At 42.2% G+C, this 21,113-nt stretch overlaps 1 protein-coding gene across 4 annotated transcripts in view; it reads right to left on the bottom strand.

The window, feature by feature from the left end:
• Positions 1 to 21,113, bottom strand: part of arhgef28a (Rho guanine nucleotide exchange factor (GEF) 28a) — a 269,023-nt gene that overhangs the window by 143,607 nt on the left and 104,303 nt on the right. For all 4 annotated transcript variants that reach the window (XM_060913034.1, XM_060913035.1, XM_060913039.1 and 1 more), the window contains exon 5: positions 5,757 to 5,940. In XM_060913034.1, coding sequence (XP_060769017.1) covers positions 5,757 to 5,940 — 184 coding nt within the window. The remainder of the gene's footprint in view (positions 1 to 5,756; positions 5,941 to 21,113) is intronic.

The raw sequence follows: 21,113 nt of genomic DNA, 5'->3' as shown, positions 1-21,113 counted from the left end.
TATCTGCTGAGGCATACGAATATGACCCTTCAAACTACAGTGTACAGAATACAATACCCAGAATACAATGTGCTATGGCGTAGGTGACCGTTCTCTATAGGTAGCATCAACAAAGCACACCTGCTCTTACTTTTATTTCACTTATCGCCTTTTTAAAAACCACAGGTTCTGTTAGTTTGTCTTGCGTTTGTCTTTATTTTCCATGCCGATGCTTATTGTGTTCCTCACTTCTACTCTCATCTTTTCAAGCCTGGTGTTTTTGTTGTTTGGACTATCCTGTGTCAAAAAGGTTTCAGCACTTGCATCTGTCACCACACCTCAACCATGACAAAAAATATTAAGTGGAAAGGTCAGAATTCAGAGACAGAGACACCACATTCAGATAAAACAATATACTGTAATAAAAGTTATTTTATTATTAGTTACTGTTGCTGACATCATATTGTGTGTCTTATATAAAATCATAGGTATGCATGTACATGAAAAAAAAGCTTTATAGCCTATATCATTCACTCCTATTCACGGTTTCGGCTATCCACGTTAACTTTTGGAACGTTTCACCCATGAATACGGCGCTCCCACTATATCTGCTGATGTTTGCTTGTTGTTTTGAGTAGGAGTCATGTTCATCAAAATATCATTACATCATTTACATCACTGCCATCAGTGTCAAGACCATTCACAAAATGTAAATCTGACTGTTACAATTCCCACTCGAACCATAGCAAAAGACTTCCATAAATGTTCCTTGGTCAACAGGGGTTAGACAGTGGTGTAGTGGTTAGCACTGTTGCCTCACAGTAAGAAGGTTCCGGGTTCAAGCCCAGCGGCTGATGGGGGCCTTTCTGTGTGGAGTTTGTATGTTCTCCCAGTGTCTGTATGGGTTTCCTCTGGGTGCTCTGGTTTCCCCCACAATTCAAAGACATGCGGTTAACATGTGGCAGCCTTAGGCTGAAGTGCCCTTGAGCAAGGCACCAAACTGCCAACTGCTCCCTGGGTGCTGTAGCATAGCTGCCCACTGCTCTGGGTATGTGTGTGTGTGTGTGTGTGTGCGCTCATTTGTGTGTGTCAAGTTTATTTTTATAGCACTTTTAACAGACGTTGTCACAAGGCAGCTTCACAGAAATTTAAACACAATGTGTGTTCACTGCCTCAGATGGGTTAAATACAGAGGATGAATTTCACTGTGCTTGAGTGTGCACATGACTAATAAAGGCTTCTTCTTCTAGATTAATGTTTCGACTTTTGCTGTTTAGCTCCCAAACCCACAGGATGCCATTACAGCATAATAGAAAATGTATGGTTTTCACTGTGAGTGTAAAAAATACTGGTACACTGAAGCGTTTAGCTTTAATAAATCATTGACGTTACAAAATGCAAGAAAACAAGGCATTACTTCAAACTGGAGAAAGCTCATAGTATACCTACAGTGGTGCTTGAAAGTTTGTGAACCCTTTAGAATTTTCTATATTTCTGCAGAAATATGACCTAAAACAACATCAGATTTTCACACGAGTCCTAAAAGTAGATAAAGAGAACCCAGTTAAACAAATGAGACAAAAAATATTGTACTTGATCATTTATTTATTGAAGAAAATGATCCAATATTGCATATCTGTGAGTGGCAACAGTATGTGAACCTTTGCTTTCAGTATCTGGTGTGACCCCCTTGTGCAGCAATAACTGCAACTAAACGTTTGCGGTAACTGTTGATCAGTCCTGCACACCGGCTTGGAGGAATTTTAGCCCATTCCTCCGTACAGAACAGCTTCAACTCTGGGATCTTGGTGGGTTTCCTCACATGAACTGCTTGCTTCAGGTCCTTCCACAACATTTCGAATGGATTAAGATCAGGGCTTTGACTTGGCCATTCCAAAACATTAACTTTATTCTTCTTTAACCATTCTTTGGTAGAACGACTTGTATGCTTAGGGTTGTTGTCTTGCTGCATGAACCACCTTCTTTTGAGATTCAGTTCATGGACAGATGTCCTGACATTTTCCTTGAGAATTCGCTGGTATAATTCAGAATTCATTGTTCCATCAACGATGGCAAGCCGTCCTGGACCAGATGCAGCAAAACAAGTCCAAACCGTGATACTACCACCACCATGTTTCACAGATGGGATAAGGTTCTTATGCTGGAATGCAGTGTTTTCCTTTCTCCAAACATAACACTTCTCATTTAAACCAAATATTCTATTTTTGTCTCATCCATCCACAAAACATTTTTCCAATAGCCTTCTGGATTGTTCACGTGATCTTTAGCAAACTGCAGACGAGCAGCAATATTCTTTTTGGAGAGCAGTGGCTTTCTCCTTGCAACCCTGCCATGCACACCATTGTTGTTCAATGTTCTCCTGATGGTGGACTCATGAACATTAACATTAGCCAATGTGAGAGAGGCCTTCAGTTGCTTAGAAGTTACCCTGGGGTCCTTTATGAACTCGGCGACTATTAGATACCTTGCTCTTGGAGTGATCTTTGTTGGTCGACCACTCCTGGGGAGGGTAACAATAGTCTTGAATTTCCTCCATTTGTACACAATCTGTCTGACTGTGGATTGGTGGAGTCCAAACTCTTTAGAGATGGTTTTTTCACCTTTTCCAGCCTGATGAGCATCAACAATGCTTTTTCTGAGGTCCTCAGAAATCTCCTTTGTTCGTGCCATGATACACTTCCACAAACATGTGTTGTGAAGATCAGACTTTGATAGATCCCTGTTATTTAAATAAAACAGGGCGCCCACTCACACCTGATTGTCATCCCATTGATTGAAAACACCTGTCTCTAATTTCACCTTCAAATTAACTGCTAATCCTAGAGGTTCACATACTTTTGCCACTCACAGATATGTAATATTGGATCATTTTCCTCAATAAATAAGTGGCCAAGTATAATATTTTTGTCTCATTTGTTTAACTGGGTTCTCTTTATCTACTTTTAGGACTTGTGTGAAAATCTGTTGATGTTTTAGGTCATATTTATGCAGAAATATAGAAAATTCTAAAGGGTTCACAAACTTTCAAGCACCACTGTATGTATTCAGATGGGATTTTAAGCAGGAGGTAAAACTAGCAAGGGATTACTGTGGGCAGGGTTACTGTAGAGTACTGTTGAGTACAGTAGGGTTATTGTGTCCTACTGTGTGATACTATTTAGCTTCTCTTTATCTTTATTATTTATTTGTTTGTTAAGTTTGTGGACACCTGACCACCACACCCATATGTGCTTTTTGAACATCCTACTCTAGAACTTCTACCCTTCTGGGAAAGCTTTCCACTGGATTTTGGATTTTGTGCACAGGGGCATGGTCATGCTGGAACATCCTTGGACCTCTTAGTTCCAGTGAACTACAGCATCCAAAGACATTCTACACAATTGTCTGCTTTAAACTTTGTGGCAACAGTTCGAGAAAGACCCATACATGAGTGTGATATTCAAGTGTCCATGTACCCTTCACCACAGGGTATCTCATTTGTTATGTGAACATCATGAAGATGCAAACTGGATTTGTAATAGGATTTGAGAATGGGTGCCTTATGCCGCTTTTCCACTACAAACGCGGCTGAGCCGGGCTGAGCCGTGCCGTGCTGAGTCGGGCTGAGCGGGGCTGTTGGAGTTGCATTTCGACTACAACCGCGCTGAACTGTGCTGGCTGGAAGTGGGTGGACACATTGGGTGGAGTTAGCAAAAGTGGGTGGACGTCAGGTGATGTCGTTAAGCAGCGCAAACAGTGACATCAGTGACCTTTTAAGCCGTAGTCTCACGACCCGAATAGTAAACAATAAACATAGAGGACATGGAGTCGTTAGTGTTGCTGGTCTTGGTGCTGTGGCTTGTTGTCACCGACAACGCCAACAGATACTGGCAAGAGCGTATAGATGAGGCGAGGCGCATAAGGCTTCAGAAATTCTCGTAATTCATAATTATTATTCTTCCGGGTTTGCGGTGTTTACAGATCCCAGCGCGCTCGCGGGGCGTGTGTGGGCATGTGAGGACACTCCTCCTCACCAATCAGTGCACAGGGGAGTGTCTGCTCATGCCCCCAACCTCACTCGACTTGCTTTGGCTCGCTTCAGCCCTACTCCAAAACGGTGCGAGTTTTAGGGGCTAAGCAGGGCTGAAGCGAGCTGAGTCGTGCTGGTTTTTGGTAGTCGAAACGCGAGCCGTGTCGGGCTGAAGTGAGCTGAAGCGAGCTGAAGTGAGCTGAAAAAGGGTAGTGGAAAAGGGCCAATTGACTCAGTTTGTCACGGTGGTTATCGTGATGTAGTCTCATAAGCCAGAACTCTAGTTTCACTAAACCATTAATTGTTGTAAATGAAGTACTGTATATGTAAATATGCATCCAATGTATCTTCAGTGTGTTGCTAAACCATTAAATTAAACTATATTTTGTGCAGTTTTATTTCCATCATGCCAATTTTGACATGAAAACAGCATAACCAGACAACAACAAAAATCTTCAGAGCACTGTCACTTTGAGAAGCAAACACATGCACTGCTCCAGACTTAAAGTTCCTTTTTAAATGTCTCAGGTTGACCTAATTTCTTATATAAAAAAATAATTGCTAATGAAGTGAATACCATTTGATTACAGCAGCATTGTGCTAACCATGAAAGCAACACGGCAACAAAGACACTTCTGCTCATAGATATGTTTCCTACATGGTGCCAAATTGCCCCCAGGGGGGTATTCCTGTTGTACTTTGTTCTCAGATAGTGGAGAATGTCTCTGGCACTGTGGCATCATTATTTGATTGATGTTGGGTGCATTAATAGCTTGGAGAAAAGTTGTAACGATTCACTTCAGGAGAGCAAGGAACAATACATACATACATACATACATACATACATACAAATGTTTTTCTGTTTTGTTCCTTGCTCTCCTGAAGTGAATCGTAACAACTTTTCTCCAAGCTATTAATGCACCCAACATCAATTTATATGATGTTGGGTGCATTAATAGGTGATGTTGGGTGATGTTTATTATACTACTTGTATTTAAATTTGTCAAACGTTGCAAACATATGAATCCAATCTACACTGCAACACTGCTATAATGAACTCTTTTGCTATCAACTTTTGCATATAATGAACTACGTTCATATCCCCCACCTTTAGTGACAATAAGTCGGAGTCTCCCCCCCCAAAAAAAAAAAAAAAAAAAAAAAAAAAAACACTGAGCCATGTGCTCCTTTTCCCCCTCAGTCAAGTTAACAATACATGTTAATGCCATAAAACAAAGGCTTAACTAGCCTAGCTTAGGTGTCAATCACTAAAATACATCGAGAACGGCAAGCATGGACTTCAAAAATTCCCTTAAAGGGGCTTTATTTTACAAGCTAAAAGCAGTTTTACTTGAATCTTTACTCTAAGTATTGTTAATATGGCTACTTATGTCGATACGCGTTAGACCTCTTGAGCATGCCATTAGTACTTGTTGGTAACTCGCCAGCGCCCCCTATAACGATCCCACAATTTCCTTGCGCGCTCCACCCGGATGTGACGTGAAGTGGAACTGCTTTAACTGTATCGAGAGCGCTTCGATTCGCGAGTGAGTAGAACTATACGATTAATCATTTAGCAAAATATTATTGCATGGTCTCCTGACTGTAGAATGACCAATAAAGAACTGAAATTCTATCATAACATGATGAAAAGCAAATCTCCTGTAGGTTGACATCCCTATTTTTTTCCCTAAAAATAATGTTTAAAAATAAAAGTATCCTTTTTTTTTTTTTTATTGTGACTCACTTAGCTAATGCACTTATGGTTGCTGCATGGCCTGTACTCTGGGCAAGCTCAGTAGGAGTGTGTCCTTCCTCATTGGGCAGCGTTTTCATCTCCTGACCTCTGGACTGATGAAGGTAGAAGAGAGTGAGGTGATATAGACCCAAACGCACAGCTACATGCAGAGGTGTCTCCATGTGGCAGAGAGCTGAAAGAAAAACAAAATGAGAAAATGTATTAATTCAAGAATATCACTAATAGCTGTTGATGTATGATTAAGTTCAGCAGAAACCACAAAGGTTCCATTAGAAAGAGAAAAATGCCTTGATAAGCTGTGCAAAGATATTCTGACACTGTAGGAGGTCAAACCAGTTCATATACTGTTCCCTCCAAAGGTATCAAAACAGAACAGCAAGGCCCAAATTCTTTTTTATTTTTATTTGCCGATACTTACATCTACAATCCCAAATCAAAAAAGTTGGGATGCTATGAAAAATGCTAATTAAAAAAAAAAAAAAAAAGCAGTGATTTCTAATTTAGCCTTGAAATGATCTAACGACTTATCCAGGGTGTACCCTGCCTCTCGCCCATAGTCAGCTGGGATCGGGTCCAGCTTGCCCACGACCCTGCACAAGATAAGCTGTTACAGATAATGGATGGATGGATTTCTAACTTTGAGGCCTAGTCTTTGAGGAGCAAATATGAGCTGAGGATCCCCAGTTTGTCAACAACTGCATGAGAACATTTTTGAAATGTTTATTGGAATGTTCGTCAAAGAAAAGTACAAAAGGATTTGGATATTTTGCCCTCTACGGTGCTCATCATCGTTAAACGGTTCAAGGAATCCCTGATCTCTCAGACCGCAGTGCATCAAGAACCGTCATTCATCAATAGCTGATAACCACATGGGCTCTGGATTTACTTTGGCAAACATGTGTCAAGCATTACAATACAGAGTTATATCCACAAATGGCAGTTAAAACTTTACTGTGCAAAAAGGAAGCCTTGTGTTAACTGTGTCCAGAAGCTTCGTTGACTTTTCTGGGCTCAGAGGCATCTGGGCTGGACCATCACACAGTGGAAATGTGTACTGTGGTCAGACAAATAAATATTCCAGTTTCTTTTTTGTTTTTTTGGAAGAAATGCATGCTGTGTGCTCCAGACCAAATGCAAAAAGGACCATCCAGACTGTTACCAGCAACAAGTTCAAAATCCAAGGTTTGTCATGGTATGGGGTTGTGTCAGTACTCTTGGCAGAGGTAACTTACACTTTTGTGATGGCAGCATTAATGCAGAAACATACATTGAGTTTTTGGAACAACATATGCTGCCTTCAAGATGACATATTTTCCAGGGATATTTCAACAAGTCAATGAAAAACCACATTCTGCATGCATTACAAAGGCATGGTTGTGGAAAAAGAGGGTACCTGTCCCCTCTGTCCCCAATCAAGAATGTGTTGCGAATTTTGAAACGAAAAATATAACAATGACTACTCTATACAGGGGGCGGCACGGTGATGTAGTGGTTAGCGCTGTCGCCTCACAGCAAGAAGGTCCGGGTTCGAGCCCCGTGGCCGGCAAGGGCCTTTCTGTGTGGAGTTTGCATGTTCTCCCCGTGTCCGTGTGGGTTTCCTCCGGATGCTCCGGTTTCCCCCACAGTCCAAAGACATGAAGGTTAGGTTAACTGGTGACTCTAAATTGACCGTAGGTGCAAATGGTTGTCTGCGTCTATGTGTCAGCCCTGTGATGACCTGGCGACTTGTCCAGGGTGTACCCCGCCTTTCGCCCGTAGTCAGCTGGGATAGGCTCCAGCTTGCCTGCGACCCTGTAGGACAGGATAAAGCAGCTAGAGATAATGAGATGAGACTCTATACAGTTGCACATCTTAACTTAAGACCTGTTTGCAGGAAGAATGGGACAAAATGACACATGAAATGCTTCATCACATGGTGTCTTCAGTCCCTAAACATCTTTTATGTGTTGTGAGAAGGAATGACATTACAAAGTGGTAAATGCTTTCCCAACCCAACTTTTTTTTTTTATATGTTGCAAACGTAAGAATTGAAGTGTTTATTCTGAAAAACCAAAACAATTCATGAGGTAAAAAGGCAGATAATGCGCTGTTTAATTGTTGAGCGCAATACACAGATTATTTCCAAATCATTATTTTCAGTTTTCATTTCAATTTCAACATACCGTCCCAACTTCTTCTGATTTGAGGTTGTAGATCTGTGAAGCAAATTGGAACATAACATTTTTGGTGGTAGACAACCCAATTTTCAGGTGAACAAAAGTATTGGATCCCCCTTCTTTCAGCTGCTCCCGTTAGAGTTCACAACAGCAGATCTGTTCTGCATATCTGATTTGGCAAAAGGTTTTACACTGGATGCCCTTCCTGACGCAACCCTCCCCAGTCTATCCAGGCTCGGGATCGGCACTAAGTATGCACTGGCTTTTGCATCCGCAGTGACTGGGTATTTGAGCAAAAAAAGTAAAAGTATTGGATAGTAGTTTAAAAAAATTAAATTAAATAAAATTAAATAAATAAATAAAAACCCCACACAGGCAAACCTACCAGGGCTCAAACCAAGAGTAGACATTCAGAGCTATTAATTGTTTAACCAATCAATCTAACCGGGCACATGTGGGCAACAAGAAACATCTGCTCCGTGTGTTCCAATATTTTTGATCAGTTGAAAATTGGGTGGTTAAATTATCAAAACATACCATGTTCCATAACACATCTACATGTAAATATCATGAAATGAAAGCTGAAAATTTGATACATCATCTAATTCATCTTCTGATCTCAAACCCAAATGTCTACAGTATAAGCAAAAACAAAAGAATTGGCCTTGCCATTTCAATGCTTTCAAAGCAAAGCGTATGTATATACACAGATGAGTGATAAATTGCAAGAAAAAACAGCAAAGTGTTTTATGGCATTTTCACACAGTAAAATCGATTCTGTGGTCATTTGGAGGAAAGGCTCATCACTGCAGGTTTGGCTTGACAGTAAAATTCCATGTCACGTTTGTGCATTCAAGTTTGCTAAATACTAGGAACTAGGTACATTATTATTATTATTTTCCTGTGGTACAAACAGTGCTTTTCAATGCTCATCCTGCTGAAATATTGCAAACAAGGAGTCATTCTCATACAGAAGATTTTTAGGCATGCAGCCTGGCACAAGACATGTAATGCCTGAGATAATTATAGTGCTCCAGTCCAATGAAAGTCAGGATTTATATTTCAAAACCATAATCAAAGCCCTGCATCACAAAAATAGAAACAGACAAGTTGTTCAACTTGTCGAGTTGAACCAATCACATTACTTGGCATGTGGTGCTGAGTACAGTACACACTCAACACTGACCATACCAGATTTCGCTACAAGCAAATCCCAGGCCACCATTATCAAGAGGACTGGTCTGTATCCAAAACAGCTTTCATACTTCACCAAAATCCCGAGCATTCCAGGCAAACTGCCCCAAGTCTATTAAAATAAAAATTAAGTGTGAAAATGACCTTGGTAAAGTGTTACTGACTATGGTGTTACTACAACTCTCTGGAACTATACCGGAGGGATGAACATAAATCTTCTAAAAGCTGTTCCCTCAATTAATTTTTTGATGATGTGATAGGAGCACTGTCTAACACGTCACTCCAAAATCTCAGTTTCATGACAAGGTAAAGCCGATCAATCAAGATAACTTTGTATTTGCAATGATGATTTCTTCTTCTTTAAAAAAAAAAAAAGCACTGAAACCAAGCCAGCAAAATATCTTTAGAGCCATCAGAACCCTTCCCTGTAAGGGTCATGCATTTAGTTCTTGCACTTTGCACCGCAACCCTACTATAATATCCCATTCTGTGTAGTAGCCATTGTTGAAGCATTTCTGATCAAAGGATGATCACATCCAGCATTTACATTTTTCATTCGCCTAAATGGATTCTCTTCTGTTTTGTAGTACATTTCGCACTAATGAGCATCATATTCAATGCGTGCTTTTGACCATAATTTACAACCCCACCACAGTATATACAGGCTTTTAGATAATAATAATAAAGTTAAATAGAGCTGCATTTCCGCAAAAAATGCAAATGTGATTGTGAGAGCAGTATCGGTCAACCGTTACATGCCATAACCATGTGCAATTAGCAGCAGTTGTGCAACAGTAAATTAAGAACAGACTTTTGTTTCAGCAGTATTTTGCATTTTAGATTTGCTTTTTGTGTTATCGTGGTATTTGAGCTATGTTACTTCCGCAAACAATGATGTCACGTGCATTCGCCCTATTGTACATTATGCTGTCTGCTATCTAAACAATGCAATTATAACTAGGACAAACTAAGACCACGCAGCCTAATGATAAGCACGGTTCATTTTTTTCTTTCCACAATTCTAATCATCATATATTTGTACGATGGTTTATCATCACACAATATATTGTTGTATGTATATTGTTCACATTTCTAAACAATAAAGGCATAAGGCCTCTTCTAATAATTATACACTAATAAATCAAAGTTTATCGATGCCAAGATGTGAGAAATGATGCATCCTGATTTCATCCCCAATTGTATCCAGTGCACACTATTTAATTATTTAATCTGAGCAATCACATTGTGAACTTTTAAAAATCGGTGCACCTATGCAAAACAGTGAATCTTACCATTCCTATACTGCAGGGACAGGGGAGCACATGCATTAAATACAGTAAATATGAACCCTCTTTAGCTCCAAAGCACATCTGATATTTGATAAATCAATTTATAAATTTTTCATAGTTATGAGGGCAAATATTGTCTTCACCCAGCTAACAAGACAAGATACCCTAGGACAAAGGTCCTTATGGCAACACTTCAATAAACTTGCACAGAAAAATATTGAACCATGAATAGAAAATGTCCCTCCAAATATCAGGTCATTTAAATGTACACAAAAGATTTCCTTCTGTTAAATAATCAATCATCAAAACTTTTTTCTACACATGCACAAAACATTTCTACCTTAGGTTAGTTTCATAAATCTTCCAAACTAGCTTAATGATAATAACATCATGTTAATGGAGGTGATCCTTTGAGGGATTTATGTTAATAATGAATGTTCTGTGTTGATAATTAGCAAACTGAGCCACACAGAACCGTGTGCATGTGTATGTGCACACGCAAACTGAACAGAATAAACTAATCGCCGGTCTCCTTATTTTAGCTTCAAATCCAACAACCAACACATCTCTTCAAAAGTCACAACACTGTTTAATCTTTTAAAATGTAACATGGGTTTTGTTTATTTTGCCAGGGTAACAAACACGCTGACATTTTGCACATGCACACTAGACATGGATAGTTTTTTTAATTAATTAAATAAAAGCCAACTCTGGATTTAAAAAAAAAAAAAAAAAAAAAAACACATTTAAACACATTCCATGACTAAATTAGACACATCTGTAATGAAATATGGAACTTTGCATTTTTTTTTTCCTTTGGACTATATCCTGAAACTGCAACCGGAAAGAAACTGGATTTGCTTTAGACTAGGTAAGGAAGGCTTATAAAATGTCTGTTATTTGGGTTTAAGTGTTATATGCACAGCAGCACATAAACAGACTGACAATCTACACAATGAAAGTCAAGGGTTTCCTGATTAATCCTATAACGGATTTGTGGCATTAAAATATTTCATTCATTTATACTGATTCAAAATGTGTGCCAAGTAAATTTCCATTCTGCTGGAGGAATGTAATACCAGTGTCCTGATATATCATGGCCATAGATGTGTTACATTCATGATGTACCTTACCTTGTACCTAGATCAGGTCTTCATCCGTCTTTCAACGGGTCTGCCTGCTCACAATTACTCAGATGAGATTTGGCAGACTTTAGGAGACGCCGCCAATTTGCGCGATCTGAGGCGATGCGCTTCCCCAACTCAATATCGCAATCTTCTCCTAGGAACATCTTTAGATCACTGCTTATGGCTTTTATTAGATGATGTCTTGGGCGTCCAGCAGCGCGAGAACCATGGGAGGGGATCCAGTCTAGTAAAAACTTAGGAAGCCTGCCATCAGGCATACGGGCAACATGACCGAAGTATAGGAGGCGGGCGTAGCTAATGGTGATACCCAGACTACAGCATCCAGTGCGATTCCTGATTTCCACATTAGAAATGTGGTCATAAAATCGTACTTTAAGGATACGACGCAGACAGTTATGATGGAAGGCATCCAGCCGATGCAACTGCTGCAGTTTAAGAGCCCAGGTAGCACAGCCATATAAGAGAGGTGTTATGACCCCACACTCGTAGATTTTAATCTTGGTGGAGAGAGAAATTCCTCTGTTCCTCCAGATGTTATCGAGGGCATTAAAGGCATTAGATGCTACGCCGATCCTCACGTTAATTTCTTTGTCAATAGATCCATCACTGGAGATCGTAGAGCCAAAGTAGCGAAAGTGGTTCACTTGTTCCAGGTGTGCACCATCAACCTCTAGATCTAGCATCTCAGACCAGTGGTAGGGGCGCTGGTTGTGAAACTTACTGATGAGCATGATCTTGGTCTTGTTGACCCCGATCTGTAGGCCGGCTACCTTGCCGAAATTCGCGATGTTAGTGGTGGTTTCTTGTAAACCAGCAACGGGCAGCTATGTCGTCGGTGTAGTCCATGTCAGTAACGAAGATAGCAGGGTATCATGAGCTCCTGCGGTGTTGGAGTAAGAAGCCATTTGATATGGACTTCTCATTGATGGCTTGTTCTATTACCCAGTTCAGGACAATGTTGAAGATTGGAGGGGCTTGGATATCGCCTTGCCCTGTCCCGGATTTCACCTCGAACCAATCTGTTAGATTGTCTTCGACACGCACTGCACTTACGGTGTTAGAGTAAAAGGCTTTGAAGATGTTGATATACTTGTTTGGGAACCCGTAGTGCTCCAGGGCAGACCAGATGTATTCACGATTTACCGAGTCAAAGGCAGCTTTGAAGTCGATGAAGTTAATGTAGAGTGGTAGATTATACTCAAGAGCACGCTCTATTATGACTCTTAAGGAGAAGAGTTGGTCTGTACAGGAACGTTTTTTTTTTCTGAAGCCGCATTGGTTCTCACGGAGTGTGGTTTTGATTCCATCAGACAATCTCATGATGATGATGATTTGGAATAGCTTGGATGCAAAACAGCGGAGAGTAATTCCTCTGTTTTCACAATAGGAGAAATCCCCCTTCTTACGTAGTTTAGTAATGACCCCCTTCAGCCAGTCTAAGGGGACCTGCTCCGCGGTCCAAACCTTCTCAAAGATCGGTGCCAGCTTTTCTGCAGTGGCTTCACCGCCGAATCGGAGTTCCTCGTTGCTGATCTGGTCAACCCCGCCGGCTTTGTGGTTTTTAAGCTTTGAGAGGGCTCGACGTATTTCGGTGGTCGTGGGGGGATACAAGGGGAGATCCAGGAAGACATCACTCTCAACTGCAGTAGTTTGTGGGATCTCAACCGAGGCATCCATGGAAGGATTCAGGAGGTTTTCGAAATGCTCCTTCCATCTCTCAAGCTTCTTCTCCTGCTCAGTGATGAAATTGCCGTTACTGTCATGGACTGCAGTTGTAGATTTCGTCTTTTTACCGGACAGAATCTTTATGTTGTGCCACACTTCACGCTGGTTTCCTACGTTAGCGGCATGTTGGAGTTTATCAGCGATGTTAAGTGCCCAGTTTTTGTCGTCTTTTTTGACGCTCTTCTTTACCAGTTTGTTACATTGAGAGTAGAGCGCGCGATTCCTTTCAGAGGGCTTCAACCTCTTCATCTGGTTACGTTGGTCAATAAACTTAATAGTTTCGGCAGAGAGCCGTTTGTCCCTGACCTTCCTCGGTCTTCGCCCTAACATTTCAGAAGACGCAGAGTGGTAGGCGCCCTTGATCTGTTGCCAATCATCGTCCACGGATGTGGTAGGCGTGAACTCAACTCTTTGATGATGGAGGGAACGTTGGAAATCTTCAACCAATTCTCCTGTCCTTAATAGTTCTAAATTAGGGAGAGAACTGCACCTTTTCCTTCTATGAGTAGAGAGCTTCAGGCAGAGTTTGCATCTGACAAGGTAGTGCGTGGTGTTAATATCAGCACCTCGGAAGCTTCTTACGTCCATTAGAGACCATCGCCAGCGCTTGTTAATACAGATGTGGTCTATTTGGGTTGATGTGTCACCCCTGGGGGAGGCCCAAGATACTTTATGGATATCTTTATGCTGGAATAGGCTCCCTCCGACCACATATTCATTCAGGGCACAAAAATCGAGGAGGCAGGTGCCGTTGTTGTTTGCATCGGTGTGGAAGGAGTGTTTGCCGATGACATTTGGCCAGGCATCGGCATCATTGCCAATCCGAGCGTTAAAGTCTCCGAGGAGGATACAAATGTCATTTTGGGAGAGGTCTCGGTGGATTTTTTCAAGGTCTCTATAGAATATGTCCTTTTTCTCATCGTCTACTTTGGTTGGAGCATACACAACAATGATTGTGATGTTGACTTGCCGGCTAAAGAATCTAGCAGATATAATTCTGTCTGAGAAAGGCGTGAATGATATCAGGGAGCTTCCGAGAGCTTTGGAAATCAGGATAGCAACACCATGCTCTTTCTTACGGCTTGTGCTGGAGAAGAGGAGAGCCGTTGTCAAGAATAACTTCCCCTGACCCTGGCATGTGGGTTTCGGTAACACCAAGAATATCAAGATGATAATCTTCAAAGGCTCGCTCAAGTTGATAGAGATTGCTGGAGTTACTGACAAGAGATGTAACATTCCAAGTGGCTATAGCTAGAGGCTTTCTGACTAACCGGATTTCTGGATGTTTGCTATTTTCCGCGATGTCGGATGCGGATATATCTGTTTAGTCAAGCCTTTTGTTAATGGTGTTTATGAGGTAAAGGAGTAGATCTGGAGGGTCCTCAGACATAGAGTGTTTTGGTAAACTGGGATGTATGGATGCTGTCAGTCCCCACTCGCTTGCTCACTCGAGTTTGTTGACGGTGCAGTGGCTGGCTGCTTTATGTCCCGGGGCTCCCTCATGCCTGTGTTACCTTCTGGCTCTCTCCTTTTAGTTATGCTGTCATAGTTAGTTGCCGGAGTCCCTGCTTGTACTCGGTGCAATATGTATACTGTTCCTACTTATTCAGGTGACATTGGGCATACCTAACCACCTGTGTTTTCTTTCTCTCCCCCCCCACTCCAAATCTGTCCCTCTGAGTTACATGGAGTCAACAGGAAATCTTTTGGTGGAGACGGTGGAGACCTCGACTGGCTATCGTAGCCTGCAGGGAATCGGCCGTCAGACATTCTGTCGCATGTCCCAGACCCGGTGAAATGTAACTGAATTTGTCTTGGCCAGGCCTAAGGGTCCCATCTGCATCTCATCATTGCTGAGGAGTGTGCTCCCATCACCCAATCAAGCATCCAGCCAGAGCAGGTCATGATATATTTTTTACCATATTAACATGCCATTGTGTGTCATGCCTGATGTAAAGACTCTCGTCTCTGCGAGCCTACCACACAGATTTAATACTTGTCATTTTTAGGGCATACCTAACAACATGTTTTCTTTCTCTCTCTCTCCCCCCCCCCATCTGTCCCTCTGAGTTACATGTTGATCCTGGGATTGAGATGCTGGCCTCTTCTGCCCCTCGGACCTACTTGATCCATCCTGGTGCCCTGTGTCTGGTCGGAGTTTTATCGCCCCACTCCTGTGAAGGACGGCCCCATGAGGACAGTTGAAGGTTATACCTGTTAAAACTGTTAATATTATAGTCAGGCTGTCTGTTGTTGCCCAAATGAGGATGGGTTCCCTTTTGAGTCTGGTTCCTCTCGAGGTTTCTTCCTCATGTCGTCTGAGGGAGTTTTTCCTTGCCACCGTCGCCACAGGCTTGCTCATTGGGGATAGATTAGGGATAAAATTAGCTCATGTTTTAAGTCGTTCAAATTCTGTAAAGCTGCTTTGCGACAATGTTTATTGTTAAAAGCGCTGTACAAATAAACTTGATTTGATATATGGATAGATGATCTCTTGGAACGGCTGCGACGAGCCGTGGGTGGTCTAGATGTTGAGTTGTTTGTGTTGGTGCCAGAGGCACCAACTGGGCGGCGTGAGTTTTGGGACATCGTGCTAGCAGCTTCCGGTAGGATTTGACTGGTAGCAGTCATAAGAGACGGAGTATCTGTCACTCCCGCTGTCACCCCGCGAAGTTGTTGTGAGGTATTGTGAGTTTCAGTAGCTGGCATAATTTTTACATGGCAGGGAAGCTGCCCCTGCACAAAACCCCCAACCTGGAGGACCAGGGCTCTAAAGGCATGTGATGCAAGGCGGCCAAGGAATGACACGAGACGCATGAAAGCAACTGAACAAGGAGACGTCAAAGGAAGATGGTGTTGAAGAATGAGCAACTGGTTTTAAGGCGCCAGTGACTCGCCTTCGCCCCTTCTCCTGTTGGTACGTAACGGCTCTGCCACGAGAAGGCCAGGAGCTGGACTTTGTCATATGCTATATTTTGCGCATGCCATTGGAGTATTTTTGAGACTTCGAGACCTCATCCTCTAAGCCGCCCCGGCGATGACAACCTTTAGAGCCAATTCATTATGTCGTCTTATTAAATCAAATTAGTTTTCTTTTTTCAGGCATGTAAAAGTTTTTTCCTTTACCTGACATGTTTCGACGGTGTAACTTCCGTCTTCATCAGAGGGTCACCCGGATGTTGGTGTGTGACGTGCTTTTATAATCAGCTGATGTTACGGAGGTGTGACCTCCCTGTCAATATTGACAGGTCAGTCACACCTCCCGCTGTCAGTGTTGCCCCCTCAGGATGGCGCTCCAGGTGTGGGAGAGCATGTATGCCCCTTCATCCTTGTTTATTGTTCTTCGGCTACGCTTTCTGATTTCTATTGACTCCTTAATCCAACGGTGGTATCTGTTATTCTCTTGTATGATTTGAGCATTGTCCCAGTCCATTATATGATTTTCCCTTCTGCAGTGGTCTGTTATTGCTGATTTGAGGTTCTCTTGCATGGCTTTGTCTTTTATTGCTCGTTTGTCTCTGTTCTGTTTCTTTTTCACATTCCTTTTTATGTTCCTTTTTTCGTGAACTAAAACTCCTTCCTGTCTCCCCAACGTAGGTTTTATTGCATGACAGGCATGGTATTTCATATATGACATTGCATTTATTGTGTTGGTCGATTTTGTCCTTAGGGTGAACTAGTAGCTGTCGTAGTTTGGTGTGTGGTTTCACGGGTGTTTATATGTTGTGTTTTTTCATGGCTCTTTGGATTCGTTCTGTAACTCCTCTGACATACGGTATGGTAGTCACTACTGCTTTGCTTTCCTGTTTTTGGGTTGTCTGTTTTCTTCCTTTTTTCATCTGTGTCTTTTCTTTTGTTTTCACTTGTTGTGCACCTTTGTGTATGGCCCATGGTGGATATTGACAAGTGATCAAAGCTTGCCGTATGTGTTGTTCTTCTGTTGCGCATTCTGTGGGATCGGTTATGATTGCTACACGTTTGTAGAGTGTTCTGACAACTGACAGTTTGTGTGCGATGCGGTGTTCGGACGTCCAGAGCAGATACTGATCAGTGTGTGTCGGTTTTCTGTAAATTGTTATTTTGATGTCTCGGTCGTCTGTGTGGTGAATTTTTATGTCCAAAAACTCTATTGATTTTTCTGTTTCCTCTTCGTGCGTGAATTTTATGTTGCCAGTGTGGTCTATGGAATTGAGGTAATCAGTCAATTGTTGAGTACGTCCTACTTTCACTTTCTCCAGGATGTCATCAACATAAAATTCACGCACGAAGAGGAAACAGAAAAATCAATAGCGTTTTTGGACATAAAAATTCACCACACAGACGACGGAGACATCAAAATAACAATCTACAGAAAACCAACACACACTGATCAGTATCTGCTCTGGACGTCCGAACACCCCATCGCACACAAACTGTCAGTTGTCAGAACACTCTACGAACGTGCAGCAATCATAACCGATCCCACAGAACGCGCAACAGAAGAACAACACATACGGCAAGCTTTGATCACGTGTCAATATCCACCATGGGCCATACGCAAAGGCGCACAACAAGTGAAAACAAAAGAAAAGACACAGACGAAAAAAGGAAGAAAAAACAGACAACCCAAAAACAGGAAAGCAAAGCAGTAGTGACTCTACCATATGTCAGAGAAGTTACAGAACGAATCCAAACAGCCATGAAAAAACACAACATACAAACACCCGTGAAACCACACACCAAACTACGACAGCTACTAGTTCACCCTAAGGACAAAATCGACCAACACAATAAATGCAATGTCATATATGAAATACCATGCCTGTCATGCAATAAAACCTACGTTGGGGAGACAGGAAGGAGTTTTAGTACACAAAAAAAGGAACATAAGTTATGTGAAAAAGAAACAGAACAGAGACAAACAAGAGCAATAAAAGATAAAGCCATGCAAGAGAACCTCAAATCAGCAATAACAGACCACTGCAGAAGGGAAAAATCATATAATGGACTGGGACAATGCTCAAATCATACAACAAGAGAACAGATACCTGTACCACTGTTGGATTAAGGAGTCAATAGAAATCAGAAAGCGTAGCCCAAGAACAATAAACAGGGATGAAGGGGCATACATGCTCTCCCACACCTGGAGCGCCGTCCTGAGGGGGCAACACTGACAGCGGGAGGTGTGACCGACCTGTCAATATTGACAGGGAGGTCACACCTCCGTAACATCAGCTGATTATAAAAGCACGTCACACACCAACATCCGGGTGACCCTCTGATGAAGACGGAAGTTACACCGTCGAAACATGCCAGGTAAAGGAAAAAACTTACATGTCTGAAAAAGAAAACTAATGATTTGATATCATGGCCATATTTAAAACAATGGAAAGAATTACTAAAACGTGCCCACAATTTAATGAAACCAGGGAATGAATTAGTAAAAACATGGGTGTGATATAATTATATCAGCCATGTCATGTGTGGAGCTCCACAAATAACAGTCTGTTGTATTCTTTTCCTTCATTTATATGATTGTTTGCTTATTAAAAACCAAACGACAGATGTTGATTTTGGAGCAGGGCTTCTTTCTTGGACAGCAGGCTCTCAGTCTATGATGTAAAACTCATTTGTACTCGCTTGATTGTAGAGTGTTCCAGCAGCTTCCAGTTCATGGCAGGTCTGTGCCTTGGTTGTTTCTGGGTTATTCCTGACCATCTGAACCAATTTCCTCTCAGCTGAGGGTGACAATTTGGGTCTTCTTCCAGCAAAGTGGCTTGGCAGAGTGCCTAAACACCACCCAGTTACTTGTACTTGCTTACAGTTGTTTGAACTGATCCTCTTGGAATCTGCAGTTGTTTACAAATGGCTCCAAGAGACATTCCTGCATTGTGTAAATCTATGATCCTCTTTTTCAGACCTGCACTGAGCACCTTGGACTTTCACATTGTACTGTGTGTTGGTCAATCCAGTGAGTGCTGTCAAACAAACCCTTTTTATTTTGGCACAGAGAGACGAACAGCTGTAGTCAATTATGATCACTAACAGGAAGTTAAAAGGCCTTGGACAACTGAATTAATAATCCAAGTGGGCGCATGTAAATTTTTGACCATGTGTGGATTTCAGAAAACCCAAAATAAAATTTGTTCACCAAATTTCTGGGGGTGTTTTTCCTATTAAAAATGCATGTCTTACAATCATTCTGCCACAGAAACAAAACAGTTCAAAGAAATCACCGAATTGCCATGGCATTCATGTCCATGATGACATTCATGTTCGTGCATGTAAACTTCTGATCACAACTATACATACTGTTTGAATCCAGTAGAGTTTTAAAAATTACACTGAACTGGAATGTTTATTGAACAGAAAGGGACTGAAGAGTTTTTGTGATATGAAGTGCCAAGAAAAGAATATTATGAACCCATACATCTTGTTTAAACAAGCATGTTCTTGCTCTCATTTTAGGGGAGGACAAATCAAGACAAGCCCAAGACAAGTTCAGCTATCAGTGTTATAGTTGCTTGGTGGTCAAGTAGGTTGAAGAAGCAGAAAATGAAACAAAGCCTTGTCCTTACTGACCTTCATAAAATCAAAACTTTTCATTTGGTATGCAGCTACGTTTAAAATGAAGTCTGATGAAGAAAGCTACAACAAAGATTTCCTGAATAGCTCACCAGATGTTGTTACATTACATTTGCTAGCCTTGTCAATAAAGTTTCTGGGAAACAAAACACGGAACTGGGCAGCACATTGGAAATTGTGCTTACCTGGTGGGCTAGCTTTGGAAAATCCTGACTGGTGAAATAGTGGTCACTAACACATCTGCTAGGAACATGGCCAAATGGTTAGAGAAGTAGCTTTGGGATCACAAGGTCACCAGGTTGATTCCCTGGACCAGCAGGAATGGCTGAAGTGCCCTTGAGCAAGTACACCCCCCTGGTTCAAAGGCAGCCTGCAACAACTAGCTCCATCAGGAGGTGGTCCCCTGAAATGGAAGATGCCCTCAGAGACTGCTATGACATCACGGACTGGGATGTGCTGCTTAGCTCATACTGTGAGGACATAGAGGGGCTGACACACTGTCTGACAGATTACCTCAACTTCTGTGCAGACGTGGTCTCCCCCGCTAAGACTGTACGGTGTTACCCTAATAACAAGCCATGGGTAACATAGGAAGTCAAAGCTGTCCTCAACAGGAAGAAGGCCGCCTTCAGGAGCAGGGATAGGGAGGTGATGAAAGCAGCACAGCAGGAGGTGAAACGCTGCGTGAGGAAAGCTAAGGACAGCTACAGGAGAAAAGTGGAGCAGAAGCTGAAGAACAGCATGAGGGAGGTCTGGGAAGGTGTGAAAACCATCACAGGCCACAATACAAAGACCAGAGTCGTTGAGGGGACAGTGGAGAGGGCGAACGAGTTGAATGACTTCTTCAATCAGTTCAACCAGCCCACATCTCCCCCACCCTCTCCCTGACTGCAGCCATCTGCTATTCTTCCCTCAACACACCTCCCCCCAGTCATCACAGCAGCCCCCTCCTCCCCCACCTCAACACAGACTCCTCCATGCATTACTGCAGACCAGGTCAGAGGTCAACTGCAGAAGCTTCACCCCAAGAAAGCAGCAGGCCCGGACAAGACATGTCCATGACTACTGAAGACCTGCGCTGCTGAACTGGGTGAACCACTCCAATGCATCTTCAACCTCAGCCTGCAGCTGGGGAGAGTGCCCACCCTCTGGAAGACATCATGTATTGTTCCAGTTCCCAAAAAGAATTGGCCCAGCGAGCTGAACGACTTCGGACCGGTGGCATTCACTTCATATCTGATGAAGACGTTGGAGTGGCTCTTCCTCAGC

This window comes from Neoarius graeffei, chromosome 28, assembly GCF_027579695.1.
Source record: "Neoarius graeffei isolate fNeoGra1 chromosome 28, fNeoGra1.pri, whole genome shotgun sequence".
Lineage (NCBI taxonomy): Eukaryota > Metazoa > Chordata > Actinopteri > Siluriformes > Ariidae > Neoarius > Neoarius graeffei.
This window is presented reverse-complemented; position numbering and strand designations above follow the sequence as displayed.